This window comes from Raphanus sativus, chromosome 1 (genome assembly GCF_000801105.2).
Source record: "Raphanus sativus cultivar WK10039 chromosome 1, ASM80110v3, whole genome shotgun sequence".
Taxonomy (NCBI): Eukaryota; Viridiplantae; Streptophyta; class Magnoliopsida; order Brassicales; family Brassicaceae; genus Raphanus; species Raphanus sativus.
Window position 1 is genome coordinate 15,686,436 of NC_079511.1, and position 21,751 is coordinate 15,708,186.

Genomic DNA, 21,751 nt, shown 5'->3' on the forward strand with positions numbered 1-21,751 from the left:
ACATCATCTGTTCTACTAACCACATCTCATTTTCCTAGAATCATCCCTGATCATGTCGATATGATTCATGACCTTGATGAGTTTCTTGCTTATTTATGGGGTCATGTCTCTTTCAAGTTGTTGGTAACAGGTATGAAAAAGATTGAAATTTTGTTGTTGTCACAAGCTAGTGTTTCCTTGCCTGAGTATGTTGACGCGATTCAACTCATGTTTGTGGTGGCTGTTCAGTTGTTCAAAATATTGAATCCACATAATTATAATACATAATTATATCAAAGAAATAACTAACACACATGTGGAAACAATAAAAAAATCTAGAAAGACTACCTATAAATTCTCAAAAGTCAAATTAATCGCAAAGATTTTACAAAAAGTCTCAATAGTATTTATTTTAGTCTCTAGAGTAAGTCTACTAGATTTGTTCTGTGTTTTCAAAAGTAGATGGATAACCTTCTCGTGAACTCTACAATGTAAAAATTTAAAATTGGTCAGTCGAAAAACCTAACATGTTCGTGTGTTGACTGACTGACTAGCGATTTAGCTATAGCGACACAGATTTAAACAGTGAAAAGTCAGGTGATTAGTTACTTTTTCTTGTGTAAGTTTGTTTTTAGACTATTCCATCGTCTAAACTTCGAATATTACCAAAATAAAAGATGTTTTACCATTTCTAAGTGAAAGAACAAAAAAAATATGAAAGTAGTGTTCTTGAAAATGAAATTTATGAAAGTTTTTAGATGAAAATAAATAGAAAAAATTAGTTGGTGTAGAACGAGGAAATAAAAGGCACAAATTCAATTTTTGTGCCTTTAAAGCTCCAAATTAGTTATTAATGATGGCGGGGAAAAAAGAAAGATTTACACTCAGAATCACTTTTTAGTTTATTATTTCATTATGAAACAGTTTCCCCTATCAAGACACTTTTTCTCTCATTTCAATACCTTCTTATTTGTTCCCAACGTATAAAACCCATAATTTTTCCTGTTATCTCTAGTTGAAACCTTATGTGGCCACAAATCATTTTATTTTTCTCCTTTTCTTTCCTTATCTCTCAAATTTTTACTTTGTCCTCCTCATACAATTTTTTTCTGTAAAATAAAACATGTTGAGAACAAGATGAAGAGGAGAAACATGATGACTATGGAGCTCGAGTTTTGCAGTCCCTAGTCGGCCTCATATAGAACCAATAGGAAAAGAAGATGAGGACAGAGACGATGATGGCATTCATAATGAAGACGGCGACGACAGCGAGGACAGAGAAGACGGCAGCTTGATGTGTTATCTCATAATCCGTCAGATCACCCTTGACGATTGCTCCGCGTTGAAGTGAGGTACATGTATTGACCGTCGTTGCCAGCTCATCGAAGGGTGACAGAGAGTTCACTTAGCTTTGACACCATTTTCAAACAGGTAATCTCAGAGGATAATTTCAACTTAGAGTTCTTATCTTCTTGGCTTGCATTTAAAGATTTATTTTATCGCATATGATTTGAGTAATGTGATATTTTTCCTATGGAAGTGCCATAATGGACTATTCAAACAATGTGTAGTAGTTCTGTTGCTGAAAACAACAGACTCATGATCGAAAATCTCATGAAAATTAGTTACTTACTTTTTCCTCCTCTTGCAGAGAGCTATAAGGTTTGCGGCGGGATCAGAAGAGGATGAGAAAAAGTGAATATGGCAGACACAAATTTTAGCCCTCAAAATATGAATTGTACACACGGCGGTGTTATGCATGCTGATTTTTGTTATTTACTTGTACACACATGAAAGCTGAGATTTCTCGGTTATGAAAGAACAATGAGCATAATACAAATAAGGAAGACAGTGTATAATCACTCAACAAGATATGTGTGAAGTTCATGTGAGATTTAACTTATCTAAATCTGTTTTTCCTTTACACGGAAGGTGTACATGTATATAGTACATGTGTTAAACGATGTATGAGAAATATGTGTACATGTGGATACTAAATTTGCTATCCATAACTATCAAACATGAAAATATGTGTATAGAATTCCAGTGTTTGCTTTTACGTTAAAAACTTGGATTTATACACGATAAAATATGTACACGTATTCCATGATATACACAATCAAATGGATGTACACGGTGAGATTGGTGTACACATGGACATCAACCAAGGTGAATATTACAAATGTGTAGAAAACATTTAAAACTCTCACATCTCAAAGCATCGTCATTGTTCAAAGCTATTTGTGTCTCCATATATTGCTCTAAAACTTTTCCTACACAAAAACTCACACAATTAAGGAGATAATTGAATAGTATTTTATTATTCAAAATTCATCCATAAAGGAAACCAAGATGTACACCACTTCAAATCGTGTATTTGAGTAAACTATTTTAACACTAGTGTCAAAAAAAAGATGTACACCATTTCAAGAAATACACTCAAGACACTGTCAAATTATATCATTTAAATCAGACACTGTTGGGGTCAATTTTTTCATCAACAATCTCCAACCTTGTTTTGCCAGCAAGGCTCGGTTAAATTTTTCAATGTCTCGAAACCCCAATCCGCCCTGATCCTTCCTTAGACATATCTTCTCCCATGCAACCCAGTGAATCTTATTCTTTCCTTCTTGAACATTCCACCAAAAGTTCGACATTGCACTTGTGAGATTTTTGCATGTACTCTTAGGAAGCTTGAAGACTGACATGGCGTAGACGAGCATTGCCATTGCCACAGTTTTGAGCAAGATGTCTTTTCCTCCAGCAGAGAGGAACCTGCCATACCACCCATGGAATCTGCTATTCATCTTCTCCTGTATATAGCGAAGCATTTCAGCTTTTGAACCACTGAAACATTCAAGTAAATCAAGGTATTTTCCAGTACCACCTTCAGCACCTTCAGCTGCAATACCTAGGATTTCTTTTATTTTTGTTTTCCTTGTCAGCTCGATGTTCTTCCCAAAGGTTATGGAAGATTTAGCAAGATTAATCATCTGGCCAGAGTTCTCTTCATAAACTTTCAATAAACGCCGAATCTCCATACATTGTGTTTCACAAGCTCTTACCAAGATCAGAGAATCATCTGCGAAAAAAGATTATGAATCGCTGGGCCTGCCTCAGAAAGACGAATACCTTCGATAGTCCCCAAATTCTCTGCTCTGTTCAGAATATGGGTTAGCCTTCGGTGCATAGATCGAAAAGAAAAGGAGATAAGGGATCTCCCTGCCTCAGCCCTATTTGTGGAACGATCTTCCCTTTCTCCTCACCGTTGATCAGAACCGAAAAGGTCACTGACGATACACAGAACATAACCCAATCAACAAACTTCTTATGGAAACCCAGAGCAGTCAACAATTTTTTCAAATATCTCCACTCTATCCGATCATATGCTTTGGACATATTAGTTTCACCGCAATAAATGTCATATATATGTATATCAATCTAAGCTATTAAAACAGGAGTACAAATTTGAAATAACCCTGATTTTTCCTATAGAATTACAATCTTATGACACTGAACTCATTAATAGTAATTTTGTCTTTTACCATACATTTGACCTAATCATCAAACTAAACATGTTGCTTGGCTTTTTTAAGTCATGTGTTTTTACGAGCCCAAGGCAGAATCAGTGTTCAATGAAAGGGAAGAGCAAAATTGATAGAGATTGATGGTTCCTATAATATTCTAGAGCTTTCCAGCTCCCATCTCCACTCTCGCGATACGGTAAGTTGCCACCATCCCTGACTGAACAGACCTTGTGACGAGATTAGACTTGAGGATCAACCTCTCTCTATGCTGAATAAACTTTCTCTTCTCCATAACCTAATTAGAATCGGTTTTTTTAAAATTCGATTTCATATCCTTTTTGCTATTTTGATTTTACTGAATCCAATTGTAGTTTTATTAATCCAAAGGATTTAACTTTGTTGGACAAAAACACAAATTTTCTTATAGAAAGATTAGTCCTTTTCTGATTAATGAATAGACTGTTAAAGTTATAGAGTTTTGATTTTGATCATAGATGATTGGAGGCACACCAATGGTGTATCTATATAGAATCACTGATGTATGTGTGGCATATAGTGATGCAAGCTCAAATCAATGGAGCTTTGTTGAAGCGTCAAGGATAGGTTAGAAATTTCTTTAAAGATTCTTCTTTTATGTCTACATTCTATCTTCACATCAAAAATTATTTAATTGTTGGCTGAAGTTTTTTTCTTGTGGATTGACTATATGTCTAGATTAGACTTTGATCTTATGCACTTCTCTAACATTATCTCCCTTTTCATAAGATTGGTCTTAGCATGATTAACTAGGCAGAAGATAGAGGACCCACAAATTATTATGATAATAATCCATCTTTAAGGCACAACAAGAGGATTCACAGGGCCTTGGCTATTTGATTTAACAGAAGAAGAGAGAGGAAGTGCAAGGTGAGAAGACTCATAGGATATCTTGGTGTATTGAAACAATAATTCAAGGATTCCCAGATTTGAAGGAGAAGCAAAAATTCTCAGCCATTGCAACATCACACAAGGAATATGAAGATGATGGTCTTTCTTGGTAGAAGACACCAACGTTGGAGAAAGAAGATACACGAAGTCAAATCCAATGGAAACAGCAAATTTTTTTATTTGGCATATTGAATCAGTAACTAGATCATACCACTATATGAACATGGGGAAGTGAACTCGCTGGTAGTTGTTATCATCAGAAGAATGGAGACTAAAGAAAGAACACTCAAATCAGCGAGTTCATTCTTAACGTGTTGGTCATAAGAATCGTTTGAAGATGGTGTTTGGTGAAGGTCTCTTTATCTGTACATGGTTCTAGATTGAAGATATACACGAGTCATGGTTTCTTTGGCTAAAGGTCTCTTTAAAAGTCATCATGTTTTATCAACTGAATAAAACTGGTTTGTTTCTGTTGCAATATCGATGTGGAGTTTTGAAATGGTGTACCTGATTGATTGCTCATGGTCTTTGTATTCTAAATAACTGAGTCTTTAATAAAAAAAAATTTAGAACACATTGAATCTATGTTGCTTTAACAGAAGATAAGCTAAGATACTCAAAATAAAACATAAATTTTATAAGATATCCCATAATTTCAGTGGGTTTAATTTCTCATTTTACGTTGCAATCAGATATTAATATTGCATTTACATATATAATTTCATAAATCAAGGGTTGGAGTGCTCATTTGAAAGTTTGAGGCAGAATTTGAAGAGAAATCTTTATCATTTGAGAGTTTGTAGTCAAACTGATAATGACTGAAAACTTAAAGGAACAAACACGTGAAAACTAGGAACTTCACCATTATTCAGTTTGCGATAGAGAGGATTTGTGGCAACGATTCTAGACAATCACAAATGGTGGAGCTGAGCGCGGAAGAGTAATGCGTAGTTGATTGATGAGGGATGAGGCAACAACAAGTAAATCTTTTGTTTGAGGAGTTCAACGCAGAGATGAATCATGGAGGAGACGAACTCAGCCACAACGGATATTTGATGATGGAAGAGTAAAGCAAGGTGACAAGAAGCTCGATTTCTTGGTGGAAACTTGGGCTATAGCTTAATTCCGTAAGGGAATTAGAACTCAAGTTCGAAGATATTCCACCATAATTCTCTGATTCATCATTTTCTCCATGGATGGTATATTTTTTTTTTCCAAACGGCTGTTCTATTACTCAAGTTTGAGGTGATTTGGAAAATCAGACCAGAACAGAACAACCAATGTAGTACAGACTCCTATGAAAGGATCTCGCTATCTTAGCTAGTGAATCAGAAGATACATTTTCAGTGCGAGGAATAAAAACAATAGAGAACTCTGCGAATCTACTCTTCAACTTCATTAGTTCCTTCAGTTCAGTAGAGAAGCTCGGCCATGCCATGCAGGGTCTTGTAACATCGAGATTAGATCTTTGCAGTCTGTCTCAAACATCTGACATGATGAGTACTGTAACATACATCCCATTGCTCAGTGCCTCCAATTCTGAGTGTAAAGGTGATACCCTCCTATCTTGGTTCCTCGCCCCCATTAGCAGGATTCCGCCATATGGATTTTTTCATGTCCACCGATAACCACTAAAGAGTGTGTCATGTGTCCAGGATCCATCAATCAAACATATTTCTGAATTGATCGGCTGACTAGTAGACTGTATTCAGGTCGGTCCTTTGCTTTTTAGATTTGATGCATACCAAGCGTGGAATTCAGATTCAGCATGTCAGACAGTTTCCAAAGGGTTGCTGTGTACTCCTCTGAATAGCTTATCGTTCCTTCCTTTCCATATGTACCATAGAATCCAAGGGTATGGATCTTTATCCAGTGTTGGGTCTTCAATATCATTCTTTCTCCAGAAGAGATAATCCATATTTGTAAAATGACTATAGCTAGGAAACAACATTGGTGGGGTTGGAGTTGTCATATGTGCCCAAGTCTGTAGTGATTATCAAAACACATATGGTGATGGATTAGATTACTCGTCACTGCTAATTGTCCAGATATAGCTTGCCAAATGAAGTGTTTGATTTTCGGAGGAGTCTTTAGCTTCCAAGCAAAGGCTTGAAGCTTTGTGATACTTAGCTCTGGCAGTTCCGGTGTTCCCTCTCTCAGCAAGTTCATCGCTACCCAATATCCTAATTTAACAGAGTACATCCCGTTCTTTGTGAAGCTCCAACAATATCCGCTCGGCAGTAATCTTGGCCTATGGCCAAAGATTTGATCAGTGCAATGTCATCCTGATGAACATAATTCTCAAGTCTCTCTGTATTCGATCTCTTTGGATTACCTGTTATAAATGCTGATACTGGCATCATAGGGTGCATAGCCGCGGCTTTCGATTTTGCTGGTCTCGCTGGAACCGTTGGTATCCAAATATCTTCCCAGGCTCTAATTTCATTCCCTGAGTGTAACTTTTGTCTAATACCCATCACTATTAATGGATTTGTAGCCATAATACTCGTCCACCCATATGAAGGGTTCAAAGTTTTGTTTAGACGCAATGGTGTACTGTAACGGAAATATCTCCCTTTTAGAACTCTAGCCAGTAGTGAATTGGAAACTGCACTAATCCCCGTAACTGTTTGCCAAGTAACACAATGTTAAATTCATGGATTAATCGAATTCCTATCCCTCCCTCCTCTTTGGGCTTACAAATCTTCTCCCATTAAACCCAGTGAAAGCCTCTTTTTGGAGGGCTTGAGCTCCACCAGAACTGTGCAATGGCACTAGCTAAGTTCTCGCAAGTTTCCAAGGGCAGTAATAAGGTTGACATTACATATGTAGGCAGTGTGAGCAGTATCGATTTTATAAGCACTTCTTTTCCACCCCTAGATAGTAATCTTCCTGTCCATCCGTTTACACAGTTTTGTAGCCGTTCTTTCAGAAATGCAAAAAGCCTCACTTTTGATCCACTTATGTCCTCTGGAATACCAAGATATGATCCCATTCCTTCTTCATTTATGATCCCAGTGGTATTCTTTATTGCTTCCTTCACATGCCTAGGTATCCTCTTACCAAAGAGTAAGGATGATTTATCAAAGTTAATACATTGTCTAGAGGCTTTGCCATAGATTCCTAGAGCTTTCGTTACTTCATCACATTCACAGGGCTCCGCCTTACAGAAGAATAAGCTATCATCAGCAAAAAGAAGGTGTGATACCGGAGGGCTATCACGTGAGATGCGCATCCCCGTTATCCTACATTGACTCTCAGCGTGATTTAGAAGGCTAACGAGCGCTTCCGTGCATAAGATGAAATGAAAGGCGACATAGAATCTCTCTGACATAGCCCCCGTTCTGGGGTTATATTTCCTCTTGGCTGACCATTGAAAATGACATGGTATTTCACCGATGATACACATCTCATTATCCATCCAATCCATAATTGAGAGAATCCCATTTTCTCCATAACTGCCATGATGAAATCCCACTCTAGTCTATCGTATGTTTTACTCATGTCTGTTTTTATTGCCATGCGCTTTTCTCTACTCCCATGATTTGTGCGAAGAGCATGAAAAATTTCTTGTGCAATCAAACTGTTGTCCGTTATCTGTCTTCCAGCAACAAAGACTGACTGGATCTCAGATATCCTATCCGGCAATACTTTCTTCAATCTCTGGCACAAGACTTTGGATATAATCTTGTAGCTGACATTACATAGACTAATTGGGCGAAATTGAGACATTTCATTCGGTTTCTCCTTCTTTGGTATGAGGCATATATTTACATCGTTTATTCCATTTGGCATTATTCCATCAAATAAAAATTCATTAACCATACATGTCAAATCTGTCTTAACTATGTCCCAGAATTTTTGATAGAACAAGGCTGTGAACCCATCAGGGCCTGGAGCCTTTTTTTGGGTGCATCGCAAAGAGAGCTGCCTTTATCTTCCATTCTGATACCGGAGCCGTGAGATCTTCATTCAATCTATCCGTTATCGTTGAGGTAACATTTGCCAAAGCTTCATCAATAAGTTCAGAATTGGATGATTGAAATAGCTCCCTAAAATAACTCGTAGCAAAGGCTACTAGTTTTTCCTGCTCCTCTACTAGATTACCTCCTGAGTCAATGAGACTGGTAATCTTGTTTCTGGCACGCCTTTGTTTGGTGATAGCATGGAAAAACTTGGTATTCAGATCGCCTTCCATAAGCCATAGGACTCTGCTTTTTTGTTTCTAGAATTGTTCTTCTGCCTTAAGGGCATCAGTTAATTCTTTAATGGCTTCTCCAATCTCTTTCGTTGTTGCTTCATCATCGGAATGGAGATTATCAACCTTAGACTTAAGATCCTCGATCAATTTTGCAGAGTTCAAATCTCGATCTCTCTTCCATTGTCCAAGTACTTTCCTACAGCTTGTGATATGATCCATTGTATCAGCATCTTGGGGAAGGTCAGATGAATTCAAGCCATTCATAATAACTTCTTGTATTTCTTCACATTCTAACCAACGCTTATCAAATTTGAACGACTTTTTTTCCTGGTTGGTTTGGAAAGTATCTCAGCCATGACTGGACGATGATCTGATCCCCATAGTCTTAAGTATTTCACTTTTGAATGTGGAAATTTTTCATGCCAATTTTCATTTCCTAGGGCGCGATCTAATTGGCAGCGGACGGTGCCATTTGGACGTTTGCCAACCCATGAGAGTTGGTTTCCAGTAAATGGGAACTCGAGCATCCCGCAATCAGATATCATTTGATTGAACTAAAGGAATGATGTATCTGATCGTTATCTCCCTCCTTCTTTCTCATGATGACCTGTGATTTCATAAAAATCTCCAATCATAAACCAAGGACCATCTTTATCTAATGAGTAACGCGTAAGACGTTCCCAAACTAGATCTCTTCTTTCCAACACATGAGCTCCTTACGAAGCTCGGTCGCTACATGCATCAACCATTTTCCGAAACGTCCAAAGTCTTCCAAAACGACGATACGACGTAAAACTATGCACTCTCGACTATCCTTATAACAATCCTCCGCAAGCCACGGCTAACCATTTCTTGATTTCTCGATCAAGTGGGATCGTCCGTTCGATTTACAATGAAACCGCAGAAACTTAACTTTATCGGAGAAATCGTAACAAACGTCTCGAATCAAAAGACGGCCCAAAGGGTCCTAAACTTGATTCGAGGCCCACCTACAATTTCTTAAAATCCCATAAATCTTATGACGATTTATGTTTGGAAGATAAACATCAGTTTCCGCGGATAAATGGAAACTTTCCGCAGATAATCATGAAGATCAGAAAAAATGGAATATTTCCATTTTTCGGACTACGACGGCTTAAGGGCAAAAGAGGGAAGCGTAAACCGACCTAGGAGGGAGTATATAAGGAGCTCAAGGCGAGAGGCATAAAGAGGAGAACTCTTTTAGACTCACAATTCGCTGCACTTAGAAACTTAGGCTTTGTTCTCGACAAGTTCGGTTTCTATGACTGGCACTCAATTACTAGACGAACTCGCCCAGGCAGTTCGATCTCTTGTCCAGCTCTATCAATTAAACTATGTTCGGCTTGATCCTCGAAAGGGGTACGTAGGCAGCCTTTAATAAGGTTCAGTCCGAAATCAATCAAAAACCGTTTCCGCATTTTTATCGTATTTTGTTATCGAGCTGCGACTCAACTAGGTTTAAGGTTTTAGGTCGCTAAAGCTAGATAACTCGCTGACAGCACTTGCGGCTAAAGCTCTTATAATCTCTTGTAATGCCCGCAACGCTCTTACACGAATTCGAAATAAGATTTATTGTTTTCTATAAATTCGTTTTGTTAACTTTTCATATTTTCTGCATCTATTTGGTCACTTGTCATTGGCTCCGCAGAAATCCGGGACCTCTGGGAAATTAGGGTTTTCCTACTTTCCTTATTTGATGGTGCAAATTTTGGTTCCCACAGTTTGGCGCTAGAAGGAGGAGGGTCACGGATTATTCTTACTCATAGCCACAAAACGCTTGATCAAAAAGATGTACGCATATATAAAAGACAGACTCGCAGCACTAACTGCCCCTATGGCCAACGCTTACGCAAACGCCGTAGTGTTCAACAAAATTGAAAACTTAGTCGTGACCTTCCGTCACAGGAAGAGCACTAAATCGAGCTGGTGATTTTTCCTTCCAAACTCAAAGAGCAACGATAAAAATATTTCCAACCCCGTGAAATTTTCGTCTCAATCGGAGTTTTCGTTGAGATTTTACTACGAAAACAAGTTAGACTCGTCGTGGCTCACTTCCACTCGCTATAGCGACCGAGATGACTTCCACACTCGCTATAGCGACCTGTCAGGCCTCAAAGGAGTCCTCCTTTGTGTTCTCCTTTGATTCCTCTTCGAAACGATTTTCGTTTCGTCTCAATCGGAGTTTCCGTTGAGATTTTAAGACGAAAACAAGTTGGACTCGTCTTGGCTCCCTTCCACTCGCTATATCGACCGAGATGACATCCACACTCGCTATAGCGACCTGTCAGGCCTCAAAGGAGTCCTATTTTCTGTTCTCCTTTGATTCCTCTTCAAAACGCCTTTCATCTCGTCTCAATCGGAGTTTTCGTTGAGCTTTTACGACGAAAACAAGTTGGACTCGTCTTGGCTCCCTTCCACTCGCTATAGCGACCGTAAGGACATCCTCACTCGCTATAGCGACCTGTCAGGCCTCAAAGGAGTCCTCCTTTGTGTTCTCCTTTGATTCCTCTTCGAAACGCTTTTCGTTTCGTCTCAATCGGAATTTCCGTTGAGATTTTACGACGAAAATAAGTAGGATCGTCTCGGCTTACTGTCACTCGCTGGCGCCGGGCGGCCAGACCGACGTCACGGTCCTGGCCGCCGGACTGCGGGTCTTTCAGCGAGTACGGCCGATTTCTCGTGAAACCATCCCGACACTAGTCCAATCACGTACTTTGCATCCTCGAAGCCACATAGTGCAAATTCTTAAAACCGTGAATCTAAAAATTTCGATCAGAACGATCGGGAAAGTTACGGAAAAAGCTCGAAAGGCCCGGCTAACGAATGGATTGCAATTCATCGTATAAAACGATTACGGTTATTCTAAAACACCAATCATCTTAACTATACGAGGAATTGGGATTCATTCAAAAGACCGATACCATTACCATACTTCTTCTAAACAACTCTTCCGAGCAACTCTTATTGTGAATGTGTTTTGTCTCGACTCTGTCCCGACCAGCTCGCCATCCTTCTCAACCAGTTTCAGAAAAATAGAGTGATTTCTATAAAATCACTCGGAACTTAAAACGGTTAACAAAGACTAAACAAAGCTAAAATGAGAGATCATATCCTTCACTGCTAAGACGTTTTCTGACACCTAAGATTTCGCTCGTTGCGGACTCTCGACTGTTGTCTACTAAGCTTACTTTCGAAAAACTACTCAAAACTCCTTCGGGTCAATCCTATGGAAAGGAGAAAGTTTATGATTAAGTTTATTCACCAAAATTACGTCTCACCGCAGCAAAGACTTCTGATATTAAGTTCGATAACATTTTACGGAACACTTTTCGTAAAATAATACTCGACAATATTTCACGAGAAATATTTTGTACAATTAAACTCGACAACAATTTTACGAAACGACTTCCTGTAAAATTAACTCGGCAACAGTTGTGGAATAACTCTCGAAAAATAAAAAGCTCGACAGCATTTTAGGAAACAGCTTTCGTAAGATCAAGTTCGGCCATATTTTACGAAACATCATTCATAAAGCCAAACAATATCGTATCTGGAACATAACCAGTTCGCTCACAGCCTGACGAACTGAGAGCCTCACTCGAGTGACGCCTTGTCCATTGACCCGTCTTTCCAAAACGCCCCTCTTACTCTGCTTCTCCTCCCTTTGGTTCAACGATTTCGTAAAATTCCTTCGATGCATAAAACACAATGTGATTTTACCAGATTCTGCCACGTTGAGTAGAAAACATCTATTCATAACGTTTGATAGACTTTTCAATATACAAAGCGCACCTGGTCAATTTGGTAAAACCAGAGATACGAAGAAACGAGGATGAACTTGGACATTGATATCCTTACCTCATTCCGATATTCTCGTCATAATTTCATCGAAAACCAATTCATATGAAATTCGGTAACTGACTTTTCGAAGTCCTTTGACGTTGAATCGAAAATGGTCATTCCTAAACGCATAATAAACTTTCGATAAAGTCTGAAGAAAAGAGGAGAAGAAGAAGGAAGAAGAAGGGACAATCTCGAATCATCAATGAGACTAAGGTACGTCCGACTAAAAATTCCGTCAAGGTTTTAATTTTTTGGTAGAAAAGGAACGAAAACGTCTTGAAAACTGCCGTAGAATTTAGGGAACTTAGAACCTAAGTGGATAGTCTAGCAAGCTAAGTCTTAGGCAAATTTTCCAGTCTTGTTCCATTGTTCCTTGACTTTCCAGGCAGAGCATGCAAACCGATCTAGTCTCTCGAAAAACCGAGAAACGATCGCCACGCATTCTAAGGCACACTCGTCCAGCTTCCTAAAGAAAGAAAAACCTTCGAAGGAACGGTGAACCCATTTTTCGTAAAATAAAATAATGGATTCAACGGATATCAGTCGTAGATAATTTTTGCTCCATAAGGTTGATGATTCCCGCTTTTACTACCCTCGGCTACGTCCAAGCAGGAAATGGCCCTGCAACCAAATCCGCTCATATTCTACGACGATCCTTTACCAACAACTTCCCTGGCTATACGGCTGCACCTAGCCTCCATGCCAATCCAAAACTACTGAGCGACCACCGCTCCAACCGCATAACGGCTAACGTCTAAACGACAATCCACGATTTGTCGTGAAACGCCAAGTGACTATTACGTAAGCAGGTTGTCGTATAACCCAGAATCGGAAATCATACGATGAATTCTTCGTAACGAAACTCAGTCCTAACAACCATATGGTTAACGGAAGATTTAAACTTATCATTAATCGATTAAGTTCTATATGCCCCATAAAACGCGGCATAAAAAGAAACACTCGTAACAAAGCTCCTAGAGCTATACGAGTCATTCTTAAAAATACATAAAATAAATCCCTCGGGAGGCCAACACTTTACGAAGCACAGTGAAGGAAGACGCTATTTCCCTGGAACAAATTTACGCGACCCTATGGTCCTAGTTCCTCGATCAAAAATCAAAAATTTCAGCGCCAAAACTGAAACAACAGTTTTTGGCTGCGAACAATCGCAAAACACCTCCAAGCCAGCGAACATTTCAAACACGAAATGCGGCACAAGGAAAACTCAACCTTCGGCACTGCGAGACGTCGCTAACGCTCGAAGGATATTTTTTCCTCAAAACATTCCAGACAAAATTCTCGTCTCAGGAACTCTAAACTGTAACACACCTTCAAAATGGTATCATATCGTTGTTTCTGATCACAACAAACGAACTCTAACATCCTAAATAGACAAGCCACCTAAGGGTAGGCTCTCTTACATTCGATAAGGATAACATAGCGCGCTATACAAGAAAACCAAAATTTCGTCTAGCGCTTCGTAAAGGAAGTAGCTCGATTCGTACCCAGACAAATCATATAAGCCGATAACACTTCGCGGATTTTAAAATGGTACGAGTCAGGTTAAAATCGCAAACAGGCAAAACGAAAGCCGATTTGTCATTGCAAAGCCTCAGTCCGAGAGTAAACCTAGGTCTTGCCCTAAACCAAGCCTTGTTGGTACTTAACATCTCACAGACATAGTATCAACACCCGATATGAGATCCCAAAACTTGTCTCTTCACTTAAGTCTATCTGTTTCACGAACCTTCGCGTAAATCAGTAAACCGCGAAAAATCTCGCTTTGTACAATCGATGGGTACGGTGATCATCTGAGAGGCAGGAATGAGACGACAACTCATGCCCTGTCCCTCTAACTTCGATAAACGGAAGTTCTCTCGATTTATAAAAACCACGATTTTATAGATTTGAGCAAAATATTTTTTACCGGCCAAAGTAAAAAGCCTCCGAGGCTACTTTTGCGGCCGACAAAGGTCCAATACGAAATACCATCGACAGGAACATGCTCGAAATTCACTATACTACACATAACTAGACGATAAAGTCTTGCTGGAAAACAAGTCATAAGGATCTTAAACTCCAAGACAAACTACGAATGGCTTGATCCCTTTTTGACAGAGGGTACGTAGGCAGCTTTCATCAAACGCAGCCCGCAGCGTCGAAACAAGCTCCAACGGTTCGTGTTGACGACGAAGTTAGTATCAAAACATTCGTAAAAAATTATTAACTTAAGAATTTCTACGTTTTCAAGAAAGGAAAACTTATACGAAAAACTTGCGGAAAAATCTTGTTTTAAAACAATGATTTCTTAAAACAACGATTTCTTAATCAACGATTTAAGAAATCAACGATTTCTTAAAACAACGATTTCTTAAATCAACTATTTCATAAAACAACGATTTCTTAAATCAACGATTTTTTAAAAATCGTCTCTTTGTAAGAGGTTGCGCGACTAAATGACGTTCTCGTTAAACCAATCATCGGAGGTAACAAAAGATCGTTAAACCACGAGGATGCAGTTTGGCAATCACGGAACAACCAAGGAATCATACGAAGCTCGGTCGCTATAGCGACCGAGCTCATACAGCGACAGAGCTCAGACACAAGCTCGGTCGCTATAGTGACCGAGCTCCTTACGAAGCTCGGTCGCTATAGCGACCGAGCATACATGCATCAACCATTTTCCGAAACGTCCAAAGTCTTCCGAAACGACGATACGACGTAAAACTATGCACTCTCGATAATCCTTATAACAATCCTCCGCAAGCCACGGCTAACCATTTCTTGATTTCTCGATCAAGTGGGATCGTCCGTTCGGTTTACAATGAAACCGCAGAAACTTAACTTTATCGAAGAAATCGTAACAAACGTCTCGAATCAAAAGACGGCCCAAAGGGTCCTAAACTTGATTCGAGGCCCACCTACGATTTCTTAAAATCCCATAAATCTTATTACGGTTTATGCTTGGAGGATAAACATCAGTTTCCGCGAATAAATGGAAACTTTCCGCAGATAATCATGAAGATCAGAAAAAATGGAATATTTCCATTTTTCGGACTATGACGGTTTAAGGGCAAAAGAGGGAAGCGTAAACCGACCTAGGAGGGAGTATATAAGGAGCTCAAGGCGAGAGGCATAAAGAGGAGAACTCTTTTAGACTCATAATTCGCTGCACTTAGAAACTTAGGCTTTGTTCTCGACAAGTTCGGTTTCTATGACTGGCACTCAATTATTAGACGAACTCGCCCAGGCAGTTCGATCTCTTTTCCAGCTCTATCAATTGAACTACGTTCGTCTTGATATTCGAAAGGGGTACGTAGGCAGCCTTTAATAAGGTTCAGTCCGAAATTAATCAAAAACCATTTCCGCATCTTTTTCGTATTTTCTTATCAAGCTGCGACTCAACTAGGTTTAAGGTTTTAGGTCGCTAAAGCTAGATAACTCGCTGACAGCACTTGCGGCTAAAGCTCTTATAATCTCTTGTAATGCTCGCAACGCTCTTACACGAATTCGAATAAGATTTATTGTTTTCTATAAATTCGTTTTGTTATCTTTTCATATTTTCTGCCTCTATTTGGTCACTTGTCGTTGGATCCACAGAAATCCGGGACCTCTGGGAAATTAGGATTTTCCTATTTTCCTTATTTATACGATATATTGACGGTGTGAATTTTTGTTCTCACACTCATCTTCTTCTTCAACCAGAATACCTTTGCCTTTGTATGAAGCCATCGAACTATAAACAAAGAACGGTCGTACGAGCCTATCATTAACACTGGAGCACACGGAACAGAGCACTCAAATAGAGTATCAAAAACCAGAGATGAATTCTCAGAGCAGAGCACTCGATCGGAGAGTATCGATTGTAAACTGAAGAGAGATCGGGCTCAATCCGTTAATTGATGATAGGTCAGAAGATCAGACACAACAGATGACAAAGATCAATCTGTTGTGAAAGACTGATCACCAAAGGATGATTCAAGGACGGACGACTGAACGCAGATCTCCAGAGAACGCCTCGCTGTTGCAAGGAGTGTGGTAGTCTCCCTTGCGATGATGCCGTGATCGTCGAATGGCCGGGTTGCGTCGATGGAGTCAAGAGCACGGAATCGCCATTGTGATCGCCTTTCTCCAGTGTGGCTAGGGTTTCAACTCTTTTCCATGGATGGTATATTATTAAAGATATTTTATAACAATTATGAAAGAAAGAGACAAACAATAAGACTTTTACTTAAGAAGTTGTTTCTTTACGACCACATGACTGTCCATATTGAAGGAAAAAAATTATAGTAAATTCTTTGTTCCTCAAAATTTATACCAATTAAGTTGGATATTTGGTAAAATTATTAATAGGTGGATCTCACTTTTTTTTCTAAATTTCTCGTAGAGTAATGCATTTATATAAAAAAAAAAAAAAAAAAAAAATTCTTCTGCAATTCTGATGAGGAACAAAAAAACAAAAAAATTATACTTGTTACTTTTTCCATTCATCTGGTGGTCACCAATCCACCAAGCCTAAGCATTTCATAGTGTAAATCATTCTTATTCCAATACTCTTTTCGTCCACCACCAACTGCCACTGCTTCGCTGTATAATGACTTCGTGTCATTTTCTGAGCCCACATTTGAAACTTTCAACATTATAAGTGTGAACAAAGAAAAATCTTTTGACATTTAACTTTGAATTTTGACTTATGACTTTGACTTTTGACACTCGGTTTGATGATTCACGGCGATATCTCCATAACCTGTTTAAACAGGTAAGACATAATTTTCTTTTGCTGTAATCTCTTAAGAAAAATGAAGAAGAGGAGTTTGTTTCCAATACTCTTGTTTGTCATCATAACCTTTGGTGGTTCATCAGTTTCAGCACAAACATGTATGAACAATGGGAATTTCAGATCCAACGGCACTTATGATGCAAATCGCCGTCTCATGCTCTCCTTTCTTCCATTCAATGTCACGGATCAAGAGGGCTTCTTCTACAACGGTTTCATCGGACAGGAACCGAACCGTGTGTACGCAAGAGGGATGTGCATCCCAGGATCAACTTCGGAGGACTGTTCTGATTGTATCAAGAACGCGTCTGATGGTTTGATACAGAGTTGTCCTAACCAAACAGAAGCATATTGGTGGCGAGGTGAGCCCACGCTCTGCCTTGTCCATTACTCCAACACATCTATCTCCAGTTCTGCAAATGTGAACCCGCGTGTAGTTCTCACAAACACTGGAGATCTAACCTCGAATCCCACAGAGTTCACGAAAATATGGGAAGACTTAGTTCTTCGTATGATTGGTGTAGCCTCCACAACAAAAAACATGACCTCCTCTAGTAATAACTATTACACAGCAAATAGGGCAGCCTTGGAAACTTTCCAGGATATATATGCGTTGATGCAGTGCACACCGGATCTTTCATCTGTTGATTGCGAATATTGTCTGCGACAGAGTGCAAGAGAGTACCAGTCATGCTGCGGTCAGAAGCGAGGAGGCGTTGTTATGGGGCGAAGCTGCTTTTTCCGTTGGGATTTATATACATACTCTAAGGCTTCTTTTGAAAACATTACGGTGGCTTCTCCTCCTCCTCCTCCTCCTCCTGCTGTGAATGTTCCACAACCTGCAGCCGATGGAGATAACACGACCATCAATGGTAAGTCTTAATTAATTACTGTTATAACAATTGAAATACATGACATAATTTTCTGTATTTGTTAGAAAAAAGTAGCAAAGGAATCTCAGCGGGAATTGTGGCGGCGGTTACGGTTTCGACTGTTGTTACCATCTTGATAGTGCTTGTTCTTGGTTTCGTTCTATGCCAGAGGAGAAAATCATACCAAAGAACTGAGATAGAATGTTAGTTACTTGTTCCATCTCTTTATAGTTTTCTCTAGCAAAAAAATAAAAAAGATAATAGGCATAACTAGTACACCCTTGCTTTGCAGATGATAGTGATATTTCAACTGAGAATTCATCTCAATACGATTTAAAGACAATTGAAGCTGCAACAAATAAGTTTTCAAGCACTAATAAGCTCGGGAAGGTGGATTCGGTGAGGTTTACAAGGTAAGGATGTCTCTGTTTTCTAAGTTAATATATATAGGTCATAAAAATAACCAACGATAGTTTGCTTTATTCAATGTTATACAGGGTAAGTTACCAAATGGAACTGAAGTAGCTGTGAAGAGACTGTCGAAAAATTCAGGACAGGGCTCAAGAGAGTTCCGAAACGAGGCTGTTCTTGTGTCAAAACTTCAACATAGGAATCTTGTTAGGCTTCTTGGATTCTGTATGGAAGGAGAGGAAAAGATTCTGATATATGAGTTTGTTCCCAACAAAAGCCTTGACTATTTCCTATTCGGTATGATTCTCTTTCAATAGTTTTCCTAGTTGAAGGATTCCTCTTCAGCTTTATTAACTGATTGATCTTATATGGAATTTTGTAGACCCTGAAAAGCAAAGTCAGCTAGACTGGAACCGGCGTTACAAGATCATTGGAGGGATTGCTCGAGGGATTTTATATCTTCATCAAGATTCACAGCTGACAATCATTCATCGTGACCTCAAAGTTAGCAACATTCTCTTAGATGTCAACATGAACCCAAAAATATCAGATTTTGGATTGTCGACCATCTTTGGAATGGAGCAAACTCAAGGCAATACCCACAGAGTTGCTGGAACCTAGTAAGTCTCACAAAGACACAGAATTTGTTACACCTTTTTCTATGGCATATTAATAGTAACCAGGGTTTTATGTTTTCAGTGCGTATATGTCTCCTGAGTATGCAATGCATGGTCAATACTCTATGAAATCTGACATTTACAGCTTTGGAGTATTAGTTCTTGAGATTATAAGCGGCAAGAAAAATAGTGGCGTTTACAAGATGGACGAAACTAGTACTTGTGGAAACTTGGTCACTTACGTGAGCATAAAGTCCTTAACTTCCGTCAATCTAACATCTTTTTAAACACATGACCAAGGTTCTTGATTGTTTATTTTGTTAGGCTTGGAGGCTTTGGAGGAAAGGGTCACCATTAGAGCTGGTGAATCCTGCAATTGGAAGAAACTATCAGCCTAACGAAGTCACTAGATGCATCCACATTGCACTCTTATGTGTTCAAGATAATCCAGAAGACCGTCCAATGTTATCAACTATCATCTTAATGCTCACTAGCAACACAATTACTTTACCAGTGCCTCAATTACCGGCGTTTTTCACAAGAAGCATGCACAGGCTAGACCCTTTATCTGAGGAATTAGTAGTGTCGAGTCAGTCAACTAGCAAAACTTTTCGTCATTAGTTCGTAAGAGATCATATTAATATTTCGTCATCATATCTGTAAAGTTGAACACAAAAAGCCATATTTGATTTAATTTCTCCACGCACATAAAGAAACATATAAGTATCTCTTTAATTGTGTTGTAAGTTATAAACTGCATAATGCTATGGTAAGTTTTATAGTTATAGTTTTCGGTGTGGAGATCAACAAAAAAACTGAAAACTAAGGCAATTTTTTCAGGTTGTTTGCTCTCTCAAGCTGATGCCGTAGAGTTTTGACCTAAGATTAATTAGAGTTCAAGATGAAAATAGAGACACAATCAAGTTTAACTAGTGTGGGAGTTAAAACCTTATTCTATCAGAATTTTAACGTGAACAGCAAAACAAAAAAAAAATTAACGTGAACAGAATAAGATTTAGGGAAATAGTTGATAAGTTCTTTATGAGCAGATATCTAAGATAATGAATATGATAAATATTTATCCGTTGCAAAATAAGTATTGTTTTAGTATTTTAGTTCAAAATTTATTAATTTTATTTTCTAGTTTATTTTAGCATTTTTTTATTGTCCATGCCCATCAATAAAAGGAGTTTTAAGCATTTCGTGTCGTTCTCTGTGATTAAATGAAAAACTGTGTTTTAATTTTACGGATCACTGTTTAAAAAATAAGATTTGTTTTATGGAGGATCAAAGCCACTAAATATTTTAATAGTTGAGGATTTAAAAACATAAGGTTTAATTTTAGTTGAGGGTTTTACATCTTATTTAAAAAAGAGTTAGAGGTTTAAATCACTAAAACATAAGTTAATTGTAAATATTTCTTGTCATTTCCGTGATTATATGAAACGCCACATTTCAATTTAATTGGTTTCCGTTAAGAAAATGCGACTTTGTTAACGGAGATTTAACGGTATTAACGGTTTAATAATTGAGGGTTTACAAATATAAATATTTAGTTGGACGTTTTCTATCGATCTAAAAATTGTTGAAGGTTTAAATCACTAAATTGAAACAAGTACATATTATTTAGACGATAAGGTTGGTTGCTAATTACAAATTTATATTCTATTTAAAACATTTCATATATATACTGTTGTAAATGTTGTTTTAATATTTACAATTTAAAGTCGTAACAAACAAGGTTTACAAAAAATGAATATATTGTCAATATGCTAAATAGGTATATTCTTAATTTTTCTTTCAGAATATATTAGAGATACGATTCTCAAAACAGAAAATAATTACTTGGTTTATTATTTATCATGACACAAATACATCATTTTCCTTATTTCAATCAACAAAAATATCAAAACAAATCTACTTATACTTTCTACCAAGAATTTCAGAAACCTACAAAATTTCTTATCCCTGAAAATATAAAAAAATAATTAAGAAACAAAAATATTTAACAAACAAATTTTGTTAAACAACAACTATACTAATTTATCTAATACCAAACCCTTACATGCTTTGTCAGAGTGTGCTTCAGAACTTCTTCGGACACATCAATATCCATTTCAATATGTCTGATATGTTCTTAGGCTTTGTCGGAAACAACATGCAAACTGTTCCTGAAATTTTTACTGAAATTAGATCTCCGTAATACTCTATGTTAAGAATGAAAAGTTTAACTATCTATCTATGTATGAAGAAGAAATAAGGGAGAGAAGATTACCGGTTCATATGTCTCAAACTTAATTTTTGTTTAGATTTATAATATATTAACTATATTTAGAAAATAAAGATAGGTTTATAATAACTACGGATAACAATATTTTATATACTTTGTTTTATATTTGTATAGCTTGATAGTTAATATATATATATATATATATATATATATATATATATATATAAATGTGTGCAACAAATTTCTAATAACAATAGATTTCCTTCATTACTAGGTGGACCGTCCGCACGTATGTACGGGCATTAACAATTAATTATTCATATTGGCATTAACACGATTATGTTTT

The 21,751-nt window shown here is 37.9% G+C and overlaps 2 protein-coding genes and 1 long non-coding RNA gene across 3 annotated transcripts; 2 read left to right on the forward strand and 1 right to left on the reverse strand.

Moving 5' to 3' along the window:
* Positions 1-852: 852 nt before the first annotated feature.
* Positions 853-1,878, forward strand: LOC130495175 (uncharacterized). Its single transcript, XR_008934451.1, has 2 exons — positions 853-1,410; positions 1,631-1,878. It is a non-coding gene; the product is annotated as an uncharacterized LOC130495175 (long non-coding RNA).
* A 4,326-nt stretch (positions 1,879-6,204) lies between these two features.
* LOC130497080 (uncharacterized) lies at positions 6,205-6,910 on the reverse strand. The gene is made up of 3 exons (XM_056989986.1): positions 6,769-6,910; positions 6,468-6,616; positions 6,205-6,417 (listed from the first exon to the last, which is right to left on the reverse strand). The coding sequence occupies exons 1-3, from the start codon at positions 6,908-6,910 to the stop codon at positions 6,205-6,207; spliced, it is 504 nt and encodes a 167-aa protein (XP_056845966.1).
* A 10,330-nt stretch (positions 6,911-17,240) lies between these two features.
* Positions 17,241-19,965, forward strand: LOC108811690 (cysteine-rich receptor-like protein kinase 11). The gene is given in 8 exon segments (XM_018583783.2): positions 17,241-18,147; positions 18,213-18,350; positions 18,440-18,532; positions 18,535-18,560; positions 18,645-18,855; positions 18,941-19,178; positions 19,258-19,417; positions 19,500-19,965. Coding segments are annotated over 8 exon segments (2,013 nt in total). The 5' UTR covers positions 17,241-17,297; the 3' UTR covers positions 19,797-19,965.
* The last annotated feature ends 1,786 nt before the right edge of the window (positions 19,966-21,751 follow it).